General features: G+C 35.8%; 1 protein-coding gene across 1 annotated transcript in view; it reads right to left on the reverse strand.

Moving 5' to 3' along the window:
• Positions 1 to 20,217, reverse strand: part of GPCPD1 (glycerophosphocholine phosphodiesterase 1) — a 99,629-nt gene that overhangs the window by 27,237 nt on the left and 52,175 nt on the right. The window contains exons 14-18 of the mRNA XM_044663394.1: positions 16,761 to 16,800; positions 14,659 to 14,714; positions 10,880 to 10,945; positions 9,363 to 9,499; positions 5 to 140 (exon numbers count right to left, since the gene is read on the reverse strand). Of these exons, the coding sequence (XP_044519329.1) occupies positions 5 to 140; positions 9,363 to 9,499; positions 10,880 to 10,945; positions 14,659 to 14,714; positions 16,761 to 16,800 (435 nt within the window). The remainder of the gene's footprint in view (positions 1 to 4; positions 141 to 9,362; positions 9,500 to 10,879; positions 10,946 to 14,658; positions 14,715 to 16,760; positions 16,801 to 20,217) is intronic.

The following is a 20,217-nucleotide window of genomic DNA, read 5'->3' on the forward strand; positions in this document are numbered from 1 at the left end:
TTACCAGCAAATTTTCAAACTGTGCAAAACTCATTGCAATGGCAGTTGTCCGAGATCTTAGATCCATTAGTTCAGGATAAATTTCAGATTGTCCTTGAGTCAAAAACAAAACAGGAAACTTGTTTTGCTTGTTTCGAATCCTGTAACAGATATTTTTCAAGTAGTAAGACATCATGATTGGTAAATAAGAAAACTCTTAAAGAGAGTACATGACTATATCTCTAATCAGTATGGCAACATCTCCTACATGGTCACTTTCTGCTCACACATTAATTTGAAGCCTGTTCTCTCTCTTGCCAAGACTATTTTAATTTTCTATTAATTTAGTCACCCTGCTTTTAGTATCTCCACTCTCCAATAAATCCAATACATCATTGTCTCCAAAATTTTAATCGTGGTATGTACTTAATGTCAAGAACTGAGGAAATCTTCTAACCTTTTGGAGATATGGAAATGGGATTGGAAAAGTAATAGGATAAGAAAACACGCAATCAATAAACATTTATTAATCACTTATTATGTACCAGACATTATATTATACTAAGTACTGGAGACACAAAAAGAGATAAACGACCTCAAGGAGCTTATATAGTTAGGGAGACAATATGAAAACTAATATATACAAAGCAACCTATATATAGAATAGTTCAGAGCAGAGAAGGGAGAGTGTTCCAGGAATAGGGAACAGTCTGAGAAATTGCCCAGAGGGAAGAGGGATGCCTACAGTTAGAGGGTGTGATCTGAATAGGAATCCTGCAAAGGAGACATATAAGGAACAGTTAGAGAGATAAAGAAAAACCAGGATAAAATGGTATTCCATAAACCTAACAAACAGAGTTTCAAGGAGATCTTTGTGAGAAAAAAAGTATCAAGAAGGAGAAAGTAATCAACAGTGTCAAAGGCTGCAGAGTGGTCACGGAGAATAAGGATTGAGAAAAGGATTGAATTTGTAAACCAAGATATCATTACTAACTTTGGAGAACAGTTTCAGTAGAGTACTAAAGTTAGAAGCCAGAGTATAAGGCAAGAGAGAAAAGAATGAAGGGACTTACTCTTGATGGCTTGTTCAAAGAATTTCTGCTTCAAAAGACAGAAGAGAAACTGGTTGGTTAAGTGGGGTTGGAATGATCAAATGGGAGGTTTTTCAAGATGGGGTGACATGGGCATATTTATGTATGATCAAGTGGAAAGAGAAAGATTAAAATAAGTAGAAAAGAGGGATTCAGGGAGGTGGTAATCTATTATAGGAAGGAAGAAAGGTTAGCCTTGGTAAGGAGAATAAGGTCACGTTATCATGTTAAGATAGGGGCAAAGGACAGAAAGTAGGAGAAGGCACCCGAGTCATTGGAGTTAAGGAAAAGGGAAGAAGGAGTTCATAGTGAATGGCCTCAATTTTTTTTTGAAACATCAGAGAAGGATCCCAGCTAAGAAGTAGGCAGAAGAGAAGTCATGGAAGGTTTGTGACGGGATGAAGAAGTTCGTAAGTGCCAATGTAGAGAGCAGAATAGTTAAGTTGATAAGGAAGATAGATTTGGTAGAATTATCTAGCAGCCATGAAGGTCCAGTTGATGCTGTATGACATAAATCTGTAGTGGATCTAGTTAGAATGGTTGTATGATTTTGTCCATTTTTATTCAGTAAAATGTTTGTAGGACCAGTGGAAATGATCCAAGTCTGAGTGTAATCAATGATATAACAGGGCAAGAAATTCCAAAAAAGGCAGGGTACAGTTGAACTAGTACACTAAGAGAAATCAAGACGCAGAGCAGAGAGCGGCTAGTTCAGGGAAAATGGCCTTGGAGAGAACTGAGTGGTCAAAGGATTGGAGGTCATAATACAGATAAAGTGTGGGATTTTGTAAAGGAAAGCAAGGCAGGTGATAAGCCAAAAAGATATTGTCAGATAAAGGGATTTCAGATTTCTTTTTTAAAAATATTTATTTTTCCCCTATTTGCAATGTGAAAACAACTTAACATTCTTTTACTTAGTTTTGAGTTCCAAATCCTCCCTTCTTCTGATCCCCCCCTCCCTCTCTCCTCTTCCCCCAATTCACTGAAACAGTAAATAATTTGATAGATTTTACATGTATAATCATGGAAAACATGGAATGATAAATTAGAAGCCAGATTATATGGGGTTGAGAGGGAAGGCACCTATTTTGGATGGACTGTTCAGAGTTCAGCTTCAAAAGGCAGAAGAGAAATAGGTTGGTTAAGTCAAGTTAGAAAGATCAGGAGGGTTTTTCCTAGATTACTCATTTTGTGGAAAGAGATCTCAAATAAAAAAATAAAAGAAAGAAAATATAACTATGGTTCAATATGCATTAAGCCTGATCTTTCTTGTTCTTTCTTGGAGGGCAGATGGCATTTTTCACCATGAATCTTGTCTTGGATCATTGCACTGCTGAGAATAATTAGACCACTCATAGTTGTTCATCAAGAAATATTGCTGTCACCATGTACGATGTTTTGGTTCTACTCACTTTATTTTGCATCAATTATTGTATGTTTTTCCAGATTTTTCTGGGGATTTCAGTATTCTTTAACAAAGAGGTGGTACAACTATGGGTGATGGCAAGATCATGGGTATGATCATCTTTTTGCAAATCTGGAACTGAAATGGAGTGGAGGAATAGTTCATGGAAAGTGAGTAGGCTGAGAAAATGAGGTTAAGGTATTAATATGTATGTTGATTTACAAAAAAAAAAAAATCAAGCCATTCCAATTGACAAATGGTCAATGGATATGAATAAGCAGTTTTCAGATGAAGAAATGAAAACTATCAATAACCACAGGAAAAAGTATTCTAAATCCCTCCTGATTAGAGAAATGCAAATTAAAACAATGCTGATATACCACCTCACACCTAGCAGATTGGTCAATATGACAGCAAAGGAAAATAATAAATGATGGAGCAGATGTGGCAAAATTGGGATGTTAATGCACTGCTGGTGGAGTTGTGATTGATCTAACCTTTATGGAAGGTAACTTTAAAAGAATGCCTGCCCTTTGCACCCAGCCATAACACTGGTAGTTTTGTACCTCAAAGAGATAATAAAGAAAAATACTTTTACAAAAATATTTATAGCCAAGCATTTCATACTGGCAAAAAAATATAAAATATGGGGGGTGGGTATCCATCGATTGGGGAATGGCTGAACAAATTGTGGTATCTGATGGTGATCAAATATTATTATGCTGAAAGGAAGGATGAGCTGGAGGATTTCTGTGTGAACTGGAAAGATAATTCCCATAAAACCCAAGATTGAAAAAAAAAATTTTTTTTTGAGAAAACATTTCAGGAAAAGAAGCTTGATAATTCCTTAAATCAAGAAAATGAACTATTTGGAGAAAGTGCCACGAAGAAACCTCTAATCCATTAGAAGATCCAGAATGAACTTTGGAGTGTAATTGATTGAACTAAAAGGGGTTGAACACATTTATTCTGAACGTAAACTCATTTATGCCAAAGGGGACTGCTCCCTAATTGGTTTTTTGTCAATGCGCCTAGCAAACATTGGTTTTGCTCTCTCTCTCTTTCTATTTCCCTCTTATCTCTAACTATTGTAGTTAGAAAAGTAGAATATTGTATGCACCTGTAGCTATAAGATCTTTAGAAGTATAAGCTGGTTATGTTAAATGATTCTTTGGGGAGACTACTAGTCTTCCAAAGAACCACAGGGGGAATTATGAAGTGTGAATCAATCTTTGTCTAGCATCAGCAATTTTTAAATTGATCAACCAAAACTGAAAACATCCCTATTTTTGTATGCCATCAAGTAAAAGAATTCACAAGTCAGTACTTGGAGAGCTCTACCTTTTTAACCCAATCAAAAAACTTGTGAATCCTATGATAAAAGTTGACACCTTTAGAAGATGAGGTGTGAATCCCATAGAAACTGCCCTACTGGGCAGTGCTAGGCAATTCAGAAGCTGTGACTGGCCCCTGTGAAGAGGGAAATGAAAAAAAGGACTACAAAAGTCCTGATATTCTTTGGTAATCATCAGTAGTTGTCTTCAACTGGTGACCTGCCTCTTGGGTGAGTGGCCTTCCTTTGCTGGTGGTGTCTGGAGAGACATTAGTTTTGGGGAGACTTTCCCTTCTTGGAGGAGGGTCTTGTGGGTGGAACTCCTGGGTTAACTCCTTAGGGTTAACAAGCCCTACACCAGGATGAGCTGAGCACAGGAACAATATTTACTGTTTTAGGGTAGACATCTTCTCTACCCTCTTTTTTATATTTCTCTACTGTCACTCTTTCCACCCTTTTTGTAAATAAAAGCTATTAAAAGTCATTTTGACTTCAGCTATATTTTTAAATCAGTGACCACAATATTAATTTAGAATTCTCTCATTTCATTAATTCATTGATTTAGTCAAATCCTTAATTTTAATTCCTTACAAACTGATGCAGAGCAAAATGAACAAAACCAGGAGAACATTGTACACAGATGGCACAATCAAATGCAATGGACTTTTCTACTAGCACAGTGGTTCCCAAACTTTTTTGGCCTACCGCCCCCTTTCCAGAAAAAAAATATTACTTAGCACCCCCTGGAAATTATGAAACTATTTATTGAACTCAGAATAGAATGTAATACAAAAAAAGTGTGGCCATCACCGCCCCCCTGGATCGCTGCAGTGCCCAATTTGGGAATCACTGTACTAGCAGCAATACAATGATCCAGGACAACACCAAGGAACTTATGAGAAAGAACGCTATCCAGAGAAAGAGTTGTGGAAGCAGAAACACAGAAGAAAATACATGATTGATCACATGGTTCAATGGGGATATGACTGGGGTTTGGGCTTTAGAAGAACACTATTACAAATATGAATAATATAGAAATAGGTTTTGAACAATGACATTTGTACAACCCAGTAGAACTGCTTGTCAACTCCAGGAGTGGGGAGGGTAGCAGGGAGGGAAAGAACATGAATCATGTAACCATGGAAAAATATTCTAGCACTTCTATATATTTCCAACACCACTTAGCAGCAAGACTTAGAAAGAGAAATTCCATTTAAAATCATCCTAGACAATATAAAATATTTAGGAATCTATTTGCAAAGACAAACATAAGAACTATATGAACACAACTACAAAACATTTTCCACACAATTAAAACTAGATCTAAATAATTGGAAAAATATTAATTGCTCATGGGTAGGATGAGCTAACGTAACAAAAATGACAATCTTATCCAAATTAATTTACTTATTCAGTGCCATACCTATCGCACAACCAAGAAACACTTTTTTACTGAATTAGAAAAAATTATAAAAAAATTCATTTGAAAGAACAAAAGATCAAGAATATCAAGGGAAATAATGAAAAAAAAATGTGAAGGATGGGGGCCTAACAGTACCAGATCTTAAATTGTACTATAAAGCAGTGATCATCAAAACAATATGGTACTGGCTAAGAGAGAGAAGGGAAGATCAATGGAATAGACTTTGGTAAATGTCCTCAGCAAGATAGTATACAATAAACACCCAGCTTTGGGGACAAGAACCCACTGTTTGACAAAAACTGCCAGGAAAACTGGAAAATAATACAGAAGAGATTAGGTCTAGGATCAACATCTCACACCCTATACCAAGATAAATTCTGAATAGGTAAATGACTTAAATAAAAAGAAGGAAACTATAAGTAAATTAGGTGAACATAGACTAGTATACCTGTCAGATCTTTGGGAAAGAAAAGAATTTAAGACCAAGTTAGAAATAGAGAATATCACAAAATGTAAAATGAATAATTTTGATTACATCAAATTAAAAAGGTTTTGTACAAAGCCAATGCATTTAAATTAGAAGGGAAGCAACAAATTGGGAAAAAATATAACAAAAAACATCTGACAAAGGTTATTTTTCCAAATATATAAGGAACTAGGCCAAATTTACAAAAAACCAAACCATTTTCCAATTGATAAATGGGAAAGGGATATGAATAGGCAGTTTTCAAATAAAGACATAAAAACTATCAATAAGCACATGAGAAAGTGTTCTAAATCTCTTATAGAGAAATGCAAATCAAAACCACTCTGAGGTACCACCTCACACCTACCAGACTGGCTAATTATGACAGCAAAGGAGAGTAATAAATGTTGGAGAGGATGTGGCAAAATTGGGACATTAATGCATTGCTGGTGGAGTTGTGAATTGATCCAACCACTCTGGAAGACAATTTGGAACTATGCCCTAAGGGCTTTAAAAGACTGCCTGCCCTTTGACCCAACCATACAACTCCTGGGTTTATACCCCAAAGAGATCATAGGGAAAAAGATGTGTACAAAAATATTTATAGCTGTGCTCTTTGTGGTGGCAAAAAATTGGAAAAGAATGGCTAAATAAATTGTGGTATCTGTTGGTGATGGAATATTATTGTGCTCAAAGGAATAAAGAACTGGAGGAATTCCCTGTGAACTGGAATGACCTCCAGGAACTGATGTAGAGTGAAAGGAGCAGAACCAGGACAACCTTATACACAGAGATGGATACACTGTGGCACAAAAGAAGAAAAAACATCACATGGTTGGATGAAGATATGATTGGGAAAGGGAAAAATTTAAGATGAAGAGAAGTTTGTTTCCTATACAATAGACATTCCAAAGGGCACAGAGTAAAAAGCTGGGTGGAAATCAGGTACAAACTTTGGAGTACAAGGATTGAAGGGGATAGGAATGATGTATTGGGGAGCAGGGCATGTGTAATGGGATATTTGGATGATAATGTGAAGAATATGATGAGGTATAAGAATGTTCATTACTGAGTGGAGGGTGTCACTCCTCTACCCTCAAAAGAACAGGCACAGCAGGACTTGTGAGGTTTGAAGTCAAAAGGGGGTGGTGGTGTTGTTCTTTGCACTGGAGGTTCTTTACTTTCTAGTTAAGAGACTGGGATGGCAACAGGACATGGAAGTTACTTTGCAGTGGCGCTAATAGTAAACCACAAGCCTGGACCCTGAAAGCCTTTTCTGAGGGGATATACTGTGCCCAGCAGAAGACAGAAGGCCCAAGATGATAGTGCTCACACTTATATACACACATACTGTATATAAAACATACATAAGTAGCATCACTAAGGGAAATATCCACATCAACATGTAAAAAGGGAGCAAACATGAATTCCTCGAGACAAATCATGCCAAACTAGCCTCACCGTTTTTGGAAAGAATGACTTAAATGGTGGATCAGAAGAATGCTAAAAGTCAAAGTTTACACCTAGATTTTAGAAAAGTATTTGAAAAATTCTTAACTTATTCTTATAAAAAAGATAAGAGGTTGTGAACTGATCCAACCATTCTGAATAGCAATTTGGAACTATGCTCAGAGGGCTAAAAAGAATGCCTGCCCTTTGATCCAGCCATACCATTGTTGGGTTTGTACACCAAAGAGATCATAAACAGACTTGTACAAAAATATTTATAGCCGTGCTTTTTGTGGTGGCAAAAAACTGGAAAATGAGGGTATGCCCTTCAATTGGGGAATGGCTAAACAAACTGTGGTATGTGCTGGTGATGGAATACTATTGTGCTAAAAGGAATAATAAACTGGAGGAATTCCATGTGAACTGGAAAGACCTCCAGGAATTGATGCAGAGCAAAAGGAGCAGAGCCAGAAGAACATTGTACAGAGACTGATACACTGTGGTAAAATAGAATGTAATGGACTTCTGTACTAGCAGCAATGCAATGACCCAGGACAATTCTGAGGGATTTATGGAAAAGAATGCTACCCACATTCAGAGGAAGAACTACAGGAGTGGAAACACAGAAGAAAAGCAACTGTAAAAACTATTTTCCTAAATTATAAATCTTATCATGCCACTGGCCCTACTCAGTAACCTCCAAGAGCTCTCTATTGCCTTTAGGACCAAAGATAAACTCCTGTTTGACTTTTGAAGTCCTTCACAGCCTAGATGCAATCTCTTTTTCAACCTTACACATTATTCTACTACTTCTTAAAACTACAGCCCAATCAGAAGAGTTTTACTGTTCCTCACATAAATTAGGAGAGAGAGAACATGAATCCTATAACCATGGAGAAATGTTATAAATTAATAAATTAAATAAAAATTTAAAAACAAAATTGGCCTACTTTAAAAAAAAATTCAGTTAAGGCAACATTTATTAAAACTCCACTGTGTGCAAAGAATTAATTTTTTATGAAAGAATAGGAAGGTACATAAGGGATTTGAAAAGAGAGGAGGTTTGAAATAGTTACTGCAAAAAATGTGAAAGAGAATTAATCAAAGAATAACAAAAAGACTTGTAAAGAAGTACGATTGTGGTCTCATGACTCCGTAAACCAGTGTTCAATATAAGGCAGCGAGTGTGTGGAGATGCTACCAAGATTCAGGTATAAGTAGCAATATGAAGAAATGGCATAAAGTTGGACTGCTCAACTACAGGTGTCAAGATTGTGAAAGGAGGAAAAACAGGAAAGGATATAGAAAATGAAGACTAAAGTAGTGGTAGAAAGAGCAAGGCAAAACGAAAGACTACATTATAGGTAGTATGTTATAATCACAGGGGGCATATTTCAGAGTTTAAGACTGAAAAAAGTTAATTTCATTATAGGAAAGAATAAACCAAGATTTTATTTTCAAAGGTCAATTTGAAAATTACTTCATTCAATATTTTAAAAGTGAACTTCCTACTTTTTTTTTTAAGAAGTGGTTCAGTTTTCCTTTCTATCCCTACCCTTTCCTGAACACTTCAATATACATTCTAATGTCCCCTTGAACACTCAGACCTCAAAAATATATTTTTATCAGCCACTCCCAAAGTGGTTATATCTTTAAGATTTCACTATCAACAATAATTATGACACTTCCATGATCTTGAATGCTGAAATTCTCTATTCTGATCATGTTTTATCTCATGTATCTCCTACTTCTTGCCTCTTTCCTCCTAAACTTAATCTTTTCTTCATTGTGATCTTCAGACATTCTAATAGATTACCCTTGCTAAGGTCACATTCCAAAATGAAATCTCTTTTAAAAGGGGATATATTTATTTTGTTCAAGACATATTTCAAAAGGAAAGAAAGGCAAGAGGCAGGTGGCAAATAAAACCTATATTTGGAACAATACTGATAAAGAGGCTAAGAAATAAAAACCGACGATGTCTTTTTTGGTTTTAATTCCACTTATCCATTTCTAATTAAATTGAAAATTTTCTAGAGATACTTTCCACTCTCTCAATTTCTCCGCCCTTTCATTTGTTGCTATTTGTTGTTTTCTCAAAGCAAAAAGATTTAAGATAATGTTAAAAAACACCAGATCCATAGATAGGTATATAGCTTCCCCCACCCCCAAATAAATTATGGTTAAAATTATGTTAAAGGAATTGTGTTACTCACATTGTGCAAACATCTGCATCAAATGAAGAAAATATAATTCTTCTATTTCCAGACTTTTCTAAAGCAATCTTTAAAATGACATCCAAGGAGTGGTTCATGTCAAAAAATGCTGACAAGTTGCCATCCCATATTCCATCCTACATAAAAAAGTATATTGAACTAAATTAGAACAATTCACATTTTGGAATAATACATTCATTTTCACTTAAGAAATAAAATGTCATAAAAATAATTTCAAATATGAAAATTCTTTTGAAGTGACAATTTAATTTTAAAAATTAAAATTAAATTTAAACTTAAAAAAGATTGTTAATGACAAGTTATATTTGTAAAATTTTTAAAGAATTAAAAAAATTAATGCTGGATGGCTCTGATCATTTTTGGTAATGCATTAATACAAAATACTCACTTTAAATATTTAATATTTAAGTCACTTTAATACATATTAACTTCTCACATAATATTATCAAAAATACTTTGAAATACTAAACACATTTTCAGGAATCTAGAGTACACTGGATTTTGCAAAATGGTATCAACTTTTAAGAATATAGCTGACATTAAAAAAGTCTGAAAAAAATCATTCATTCCAGACATATTGAGTACCCATTAAGACAATTTTTTGTCAGCCTATACATGTAGATCATATAATCAATTGTTGTTTCATTTGGGATATCACGATATCTGGTGTTCCGCAAACTTTATACGAGTGAAGGTATTTTGTAATATGGAAGTGAATTATTATCTGTTAGTGATTAATTAATTACCAAGCTCTACAACCTTTTATAAAAGGAAGGTTCAAAGAAAATAAAAGAGGTAAATTTCTATTAGAATTAAAGTAGAAAGGTTTAGATAAGGTGTTATCTGGCTTTGGTCAAACATAACTGAAGGGATAATGCCATAACATAAAAATAACATAAATCTTGCTTAGAGCTATCTTTGATATAAATATTACTATTGTGTTATTGGAATTTGGGGTTCTTTGGGGTTCAATGAGTCTTAATATTCAGATCCATAATATAAACTTCCTGTGGACGCTTAGGGGACTTGAAAACTACATTTCCCATGATTCAATGGGCTTCATTCTTACTTGGTGACGTGAGCCAATGTAAAGCGAAGCTTAAATATTGAGAACTTGATTAGGACACGAAGCAGCCAGGTGAGCAGAAGGTAATGGCAGGCAATTTTGAATTAGATCTTGGCAGGCGCGTGGCCTTCTTAATTACCAATACGCTTTTAAATAAACTATTAATACTTTTGAATATATTCATCTATATCTATTATTTTTAACACTATCATATTATGCTATAATGCCATATTTGTCATATTTTAAGCACAGTCATTAAAACATCAATATAGTAATGGGTGCATTAATAAAAAGTTTCATTAAGTTTTATGCGTGCTAAAGTAAGTAAAACTTTAACTCTACTTGTACAATTAACAATTTAAAACTAAGTAAATATAACTAAATGACTGCCCAAGGTATGAAAAACATGCTAGACATAAAAATTACTTACCCTTTGTTGACAAATCCATTTTATTTCAATATTAAACCCGACATGCTCTGGCAAATCTTCCAAAACCTAAAAGGATTTTTTTTTTAAAAGTAGGAGTATAGGATAAAGGAAATAGAAAATTATTATTATTAACAGCAATCTATGAGAAAGAATAATCAGAAATATAAAGCATTAAGTTTTGTGCTTTAGGAAGTACAATTTTTAATAAGCTTACATAGTGTTAACTGGAGGCTTTTAATGTTTGCAAAGAGCTATATAAATAATTCATTTTATCCTCACAACAGTCCTAGGATATAGATGTTCCGATTTCCATTTTAAAGATGACAAAACTGAAGCAGGCAGAGGCTAAGTGACTTGCCCATTGTCACAGAGTTTGTAGGTACCCAAGGCTGGGTTTTTTTTTTTAATTCATATCTTTCTGACTCCCAAGTTCCACACACTACCACTGTGTCACCTAGTTAACTAATGAAATAATTGGTAATAGATAAATTATTCTTACCTAGCATAGACTCATAAACCCTTGCATTCTTGCCATTTACCAGTCACATCATGCCAAATTCAAATCCTGAGTGATATCTATCTTACTTTCTCTGATCCCACTCAAAACCTAATAAGTGCTAGTGGATAAAGCCATAACTTTGCTTAGCAGGTTAATTATAAATTCAGATTCTAACATCAATTATGTCCTTAGTACTATTTGGCAGTTCTCCTTAACAGACCTCTCACCTCTCTTCATCATATTCTCCACAGAAACTATTCAAACCCTTCTCATTTCTACTCATATTTTTCTGTGGCATCTCCTTCCCTTTATATCTCAACAAAGAACCAAGTACTTTCATGCAGAATGTGTTCCCTACTCATCGCCACCTCTTACAATCTCAGTTCAAAATATAGCTCAGGTGCAACCTCTTTAATGTATTTTTCCATACTATCCGTTCTGTCTCCCCCTCTTGAAATTATTTGGTATGTAATTAACCATGTTATGTTAGGGAAAAGGAAAGAAGGTGAGAAGATGGGAGTGGGAAAGAGAGTGGAATAAACATTTATTAAATACATACTATGTACCAGGCACTGTGCTAAATAATTCACAAAAATATTAACTCATCTGATCCTTAGAACAACACTGGAAGGTGTGTGTTTTGGAAAAAGACTGTAAGCTGGGGAACTACATCCCCCAGCATTCTCTGCTCCTTTAAGACAAACTGTATGCTGGGGAACTTTATTCCCCAGCTTTCCCTGCACCTCCCAGGGCTCCCTTCCCCTTATGTCCTGGCTTAGGATTGGTCTATAAATGAACCAATCCAGGCTAGGGAGGAGATTTTTGATAGGAGTTTGGGATCTGGTTGAGCGAGGGGGGGGGGGGGGGGGAAGAGCAGGAGCTTGCTGGAGCAAAGACCTTTTTTCTTTTATTATTAATGACCCTTTCTTTTCTACCCTATCCTCTGCTTTTTATTATTTTATTCATCACAAAGGCATAGCTGCTGTTATCCTCATTTTATAGTTGAGGAAACAAAATCAACAGAAAAAATCAACAGCAACCTTTACAAAAAATATTCACACATTTTGTTATCATTTAACTATACTGAGCACAGGTACTAGACACCACAATTACCTATATCTTGCCTTGTATTTCCTCCTCTAATAATTCAGGAATACTATACTCACTAATCCACATAGACTCTCTATACCACCAACACCTGAGTCTTATTGCTAATTCATTTGATTTATTTATCAACTGCCCTTTATTTTTATTACAATAACAATATTTTTTAAATTCTGCCTAACTATTGTTAATACAAATTTCTTTGGTTAAAGGTTATGTAAAAAATATACATTAAACAGAATTTGATGAATGAATTTTTTAGTTTTCGAAATAGAAAACCTGCACTCATATGTAACTTCTATAATGGCCAATGATCCTTAAAAAAACATGCCATATGAAGTTAAATGGGGATTGAGGGAACTGGGGACTGACTAAAATGGAGATGTTTACCCTACGAAGAAAAGACTCGGGTTGATGTAATAACTTAAAATAATTAAAGGGTTGTCATATCGAGGAGGGATTAGGGTTGTTCAAAGCATTCTGCATATTATTTCATTTGATGCATAAGGATATGTATGGATATAATTCAAAAATTAATCAAGAAATATAAGAATTATAATTCTTAAGGAATAGTACACATTTGAAACAGATCTAAGTCAGTCAAAGGGCATTTATTAAAAACTTATTATACACTGCACATATACTAAGAGTAGGTCTTTACAAAGAAATGCAAAAGAGTCTCTACCTTCAATAAATTCACATTTGAATGGAAGAGATAACATACAAATAACTAGATACAAACAATATCTCTATCAAGTAGATGGAAGCAATCTTAAGTGGAAGGCACTAAGAACTAAGCACCTCCTAGGAAAAGTTGGGAGCTGAGCTGAGGCTTGAAAAAAGCTAAGGAAATTAAAAGGCAGAAGTGACCCAGACATGGGAGATGGCCAGTATAAAAGCACAGCAACAGCAGTGTTATGTGCAAGGGACAGCAAGTAAGCTAATGAAGCTGTAGATGGCACAGACAGGAGTAAATTACAAGGACGATGAAAAGTTAAGAAAGGCCCGGTTTGTGAAGAACTTTAAATGTTAGAGAGAGGAATTTATATAATTGGTACTGAAGATCAGGGAACTTCTCAAGTTTAATGGGAAGGAGAATAGAAAATTTCAAGTAGACCAACTTATGTTTCTGAAAAAAGACTTTGACAGCTAAGTGTTGGATGGACTGAAGTGAAGGATGGCATGAAACAAAGGAACCAATGAGAAGTACAGCTAAGTGGAGCAGGGATGAGGTAAATGTAAAAAAGATAAGATCTGGCAAAAGATTGGTTATGGGGATTAAATGAGAGTAAAGAATCAGAGGTGGTACCAAAGTTTCATGCCTGGGACAATGGTGCCCTGGATAATGAGGAAACTTGGAGAGGAGGTTTAAAGGAACATATAATTCTATCCATCAGTCACTTACTATGTGCTGGCATTGTGCTAAGCAGTAGGCATAAAAGGAAAAACAAGAAACCCTGGTGTCAAGGAACAATGGACAATGATATTTGTTATGGACATGTTAAATTTGAGATGTCTTTAAGGGACACCCTTTTTGAGATACACAAAAGCCAGCAGTTGGTGGGGTCATTCTGAGGAGAAAGACTAAGGCTAGATAAAGAAATATGTGATTCATGTGCATAGAGTACGGATTTCTGCTGAATGTCAAAGCTGATTCTTTTCAACTATAAAATGACATTTAAAAAAAAAATCAAACTTTTTAACAATAATTCACCAAACATTTCTAAATTAGCTACAGTGGGTTGAGTACCTCACATTGAAGATTATAAAATTAAACAAGGTCTCTTCCCTTAAGAACTTGCTTATTTCTTGGGGGCAGCTAGGTAGCTCAGTGGATTGAGAGCCAGGCCTAGAGACAGGGTTCAAATCTCGCCTCACAGTTGCCAGCTATGTAACTATGGACAAATCAATTAACCCCCATTGCCTAGCCCTTAACACTCTTCTGCCTTGGAAATAATACACAGTATTGATTCTAAAACAGCAGGTAAGGGTTTAAAAAAAGAACTTGCTTATTTCTTAAATTTATTTACTTCAATATGATTAAGAATCAGAAGCATATAATTCAAAGTAAAATAGTATAAAACAGTTATTTTTATATCAACCAAAGAATTATTCAACATAAAAATGTTATGGCTATTCTTTTTATAAATAGGCTTTGAAAAGTACAGTTACTTACCATCTGGAGAGAAGGGAATGGCTGATTTTCAGATAAACTTTCCTCCACGTCTGGTTCTAAAAATAAAATTTATAAATCCATCAAATACTTCATATCTGAGTCTTTTTCTATATTAAAAAAGGTCAAGATACTCTTAAGAAAACACAATAAATTTCATTCAAACATGTTTACTCAAGGTTCTTTAAAAACCACAAGCCACACACCCCTAAGCCTTATTTTCTAAAATATTTATGGAAAATAGATCCTAATATATCTAACAAATATCCAACTGTATATAAAGAGACAGTATCATGTCATAAAAAATGAATACTGGCCTAAGAGCGGGGAAACCTGGATTTTAGTCCCATCTCTATCACTACCTCTACCTCTAAACCAAGTTACCTTAGGATAGGCATAGGGAAAAGACTCTTTAACTTTAGATTCCTCACTTGTCAAATGAGGAAATTTATAGATAAAATCATTACACTGGACACTAATTTTGTAACTCAATGACTAATTTGTATTTCTATGACATAATTTTTTTAGTTCTCTTTAGAACAAATTCAAGAGTTATTTTTTACATATTCCCAGAGTCACAAAGCTAAAAAGTGTCTGAGGGCAGATTTGAACTCAAGGCCACCCACCTCTAGGCCTGGACTCTATCCACTAAGTCACCTAGCTGCACTCCCCACCTACACACACACACACACACACACACACACACACACACACACACACACACTCACTCTCACACACACTCTCTCTCTCTCTCTCAATATATTTTTAAGAAGAATCAATTGGTCAATACACATATCATCTGCTAAGTCACAAGCATTGTACAAACTATATGGGATATGAAAAAGATAAAAAAAAAAAAAAAAAAGAGTCCCTATTCTCAAATGAACCTACAGACTAGTTGGGGGAGGCATGCAAACTGCTATGTGCAAACAAGCTACAGCATGAATTAGAAACAGTGAGAAGGCTATTAAGGAGATGGGAACTGGGATAGGCTATATGTAGACGGAGTAAGTTTTGCTGGGATTTAGAGGAAGCCAAGAAAATCAGGAGGTAGAGTTTAGGAGGAGGGAGTATTTCAGGCCTGAAGGCTAGCCAATGAAAATATCTGAAGTCAGGGGAATGAATGATTTTTTTTTTAAGGAACAAGGCAGTACCTCTGGATCAGAGAATATGATGGCAGGGAAGGCTTAAGAAGATTGGAAAGGTGGTTGGGAGCTTGGGAGGGATTAGGTTAAGAAGGGTTTTGAATGCCAAATCAAGTATTTTATATTTCATCATGAAAGCCAGAGGCATAATTTATGTACAGTCACTGTAGTTTATTGAGTAGGGGAGATGCAGTCAGACTGGCACTTTAGGAAGACCATCTTGACAGCTGACTGAATGAAATGAAGTCAGGAGACTTGTAGCAGGGACACCAATCAAATTGGTATGGCAATACTGCATTTGTAAGGTAATAAGACCTGCTCCAGGATGACAGCAATAAAGAAGAGAGGAGATTTTCCTGAGAGATGTTACAAAGGTAAAATTGGCAGGTCTTAGCACTAACTAGATAGGAGAAAGGGTGGTGAAAGAGTCATGGTTACACGCAGGTTCAAAGTCTAGGTGACTAGGAAGATGGCAGTAGACAATGAGTTCAGTTTGAAGATGTGAAAAATGAGAGTCAGCAGAAAAATTAGGACTAGATCTGAAAATCACGAGCACAAAGATAACTGAATCCATGGGAGCTCATGAGATCACCAAGCAAAATAGTATAGAGAAGGAAAAGAAGAGGGTCAAGAACACAGTCCTGCAGAACACCCAGGGTTAGTAGATATAACCTTGGATGAAGATCTAGCAAAGGAGACTGAGAAGAACAGTTAGTCGTGTAACAGAAGAACCAAGAGAGAACAGTGTTCTAAAATTCTAATATTCTATAATTCTGTTAAAGTTAAACTTTGTTCCTATATATGTATGCCTGTGCTTTCCAGTAGCATGCTAATTGAAATGTAAAAAAACATAAAATTCCATGTTTAAAAATGAAGTTTAGAATATACAAATTCAAACAGTGAATAAATAAAATATAAATGTTCATTTGAAATAAACCATTTTCCATTGTTGCTACATACCGTCTAAGGAATTTTTTTTTAGTGCAGTTACATGAGACAGCTGGAAAATACAAAAGAAAAATTAGTCATTTTTTAAAGTCTCAACCTATGCAATAATGCTTTATGATTAGAAGATGAAATACAGAAATCAGAAAAGGAAGCAAAAAAGTTATAGATGTCTTACAAAACTTAGCATAATCTAATGTATAATATTTAAAATAACCAACTTAAGGATATTCTAACAAATCACATGCCATAATATTAAGAAATGCAATGGTCAAAAACGAGAATCACAGACTCTATGCCTCAATTACAAATGTTAGTGCAAGATAGTATTGAATCAGCATCAGTCTAATTTGTGAAAAGTTTTAGAGCATTAGATCTTTCAGAAATGTAATTTAGGGGGGCAGCTGGGTAGCTCAATGGATTGAGAGCCAGGCCTAGAGATGGGAGGTCCTCGGTTCAAATCTGGCTTCGGGCACTTCCCAGCTATGTGACCCTGGGCAAGTCACTTGACCCCCCCCCATTGCCTACCCTTACTAACTCTTCTGCCTTGGAGCCAATACACAGTATTGACTCCAAGATGGAAAGTAAGGGTTTTAATTTAAAAAAAAAAAAAAAAAGAAATGTAATTTAGAAGGTAAGGATATATGCTACAAAATTACACCACACACTAACAGAGCATAGTTTCATGGTATGAATATATGTATTTAAGTTCTATGAATGAGTTAAAGGTGTGATAATTAAGCCCAAAGGGAAAAGTAATTAATGAAAAAGAAACAGTCACATTTTAGCTTATTTGGTTGGAGCTCCATATTTATGAATCTAAAGTTATGCAGGCAAATTCTATTATATGTGCTGTTAGCTTCACTTTGTTACATGGCTTATGATGCAAGAAATCACAATAAGTTAAAAGGAATTTTTCCAGTTACCCATTTCACAAACAAACAGATACTAGGAGAATTGAACAAGAAGTTAAATGGGATAAATCAGGAAATTTTAGAAACAAAATATTACTGGGATATGCTGTATCTGGACAAAGAAAAATATGAATTCAGGAAATATATCAAAAGCTTCATATACCATTTGGGGAAAAATTACCCAGACATTTACTAAACTCATGTCAAAAGCAGTATAGTTAATAACATGATTTGTCTAAAAGTGCCCATTTCATCAATCACAAAGTAATAGTAAAACAAATAAAAGGAATTTTAACCAAACATAATTCTGACTACATCAAGGAGCTAAGTAGAAATGATGGAAGAACATAGTTGCTCCTTCCTCCTATAGAGATTGTGATAAAGATGAGACCAACCAGGCATACATACCCTAGATTTGAAGAGTACAGGTTTCAAAAAGGTTCAGAAAAAGAATAGTTAGGATTTCATGAGCTGAAATTCAGTAGAGGACTGTCTGGAGGACATGGGAAGCTATTTTAAAAAATTCTGAGGACACAGAGAGAAATAATTCTGATGAATAAGAAACTGAATAATTTAAAGAGGAACTCAGCAGTCAACATTAAGGTGTGTAAATGCATATATGCATATGCATAATTATGAATTGTATATTTTTTATCACATTAATTTCCATATATCACACTCTCATTTCACTGACAAAAAAGTTTTAACTGCTCCATCTCTTCCAGTTCTACCTGAGTTTATGCCAGAGTGGTGTTTTAATTTGAAGCTTTGCTTAGAGATGTTTTGTAGGTTCCGGGTTAAGATGGCGGCAGAGTAAGAAGCAGCTCTTAACCTCTCCTGACCGAAACACACAAAACTCCTCAAGGGGACATTAAAACAAGTCCAGACGAACAGAGGAACCCCACAACAGGGCACAGCGTGGAAGGTACGTGGAAGCGAGGCATTTCCATGCTATAAAGGGGTGAAACAGCTCTCACTAAATCGCGGACTGAGCAACCACCCCACCCCCACCCCCTCCACACACATCTATAGCGCCAAAGCCAGCTAAAAAGAAATAGAACAAGTTTGGGGCACCCATCAAGTCATTGGCAGCTCCGGGGCCTGTTCCTGAGAGCAGCAAGATTTAGGACCCCAATAAGCCAAAAAACGCAGGCGAAATCTGAGCGTGGGAGCAGAGAGTGGACACAGGGCGCAGAGCGTGGGCTGAGAGCGCAGGCACGGGTGGAGGCGTGGGTGGAGGCAGACACAGCCAGGAACTAAAGCCTGAGTGGGGAACCAGCGTGGATGGTTATACGACTGTGGAAGCAGCGCCCTGAGACTTGTAAAGGAACCTCCCGCAGAGGATCAAGCAAGGGGGTCCACCAGGGGGCCTGACCTTGGAAAAAACCAGAACTCAGACCTCAGGAGCCAATAGACCGCGGACAGACACTGAGCGCGAGGATAAACCTGAGAAGCTGCTGGGCTAATGATGGCTACCCAGTCTCAGGAAGCTCAGAAGAGAAAGAATAACAACAAGAAAAAGAAGTCTTTAACACTGGACAACTTTTACACAGAGAAAATCCAGACAACCGAGCAAACAGAGGAGGAGAACAAACAAGCATCTGGACCCTCCTTAAATAAGGAAAACTCCTCACAAGCTATGGAAGAGTTCAAAACTGAGATTTTGAGGAAAATGGAAGAGATCTGGCAAGAAAATAACAGTTTAAAAGGTAAAATCTTGCAATTGGAAAGCAAGGCTCAGAAATCAAATGAACTGATAAGCAAATTGAACCAGATTGAAAAAGAAAACCAAAAGATCATAGCTGAAAACCAGTCTCTAAAGGCTAGAATTGAGCAGTTAGAAGCTAATGATCTCTCAAGACAACAAGAACAAATAAAACAAAGTCAAAAGACTGAAAAAATAGAAGGAAACATGAAATATCTCAATGAGAGAGTGACAGACCAAGAAAACCGGTCTAGAAGAGACAATTTGAGAATAATTGGTCTTCCAGAAAAACCAGAAATTAATAGAAACCTGGACTCCATACTAACAGAAATTATTCAGCAAAATTGCCCTGAAGTCCTACAACAAGAGGGCAATATAGACATTGAAAGGATTCATAGAACACCTGCGGCATTCGATCAAGAAAGGAAAACACCAAGAAATATCATTGCAAAATTCAAGAGTTTCCAAGCAAAAGAAAAAATCTTACAAGAAGCCAGAAAGAAACAATTCAAATATCAAGGAGCACCAATCAGGATCACACAGGATCTGGCAGCCTCCACACTAAAAGATCGCAAGGCTTGGAATACGATATTCAGAAAGGCAAGAGAGCTGGGCCTGCAACCACAGATCAACTACCCATCAAAACTGACTATATATTTCCAGGGGAAAGTATGGGCATTCAACAAAATTGAAGAATTCCAGGTATTTGCACAGAAAAGACCAGGGCTAAATGGAAAGTTTGATATCCAACCACAAAAATCGAGAGAAACCTGAAAAGGTAAATAAGATACAGAGGGGAAAGAAAGAAAACTTATAATTTTTAAATTTGCCTTTTTAAGGGCCTCAGTGAGAT

This window comes from Gracilinanus agilis, chromosome 2 (genome assembly GCF_016433145.1).
Source record: "Gracilinanus agilis isolate LMUSP501 chromosome 2, AgileGrace, whole genome shotgun sequence".
NCBI classification, from domain to species: Eukaryota; Metazoa; Chordata; class Mammalia; order Didelphimorphia; family Didelphidae; genus Gracilinanus; species Gracilinanus agilis.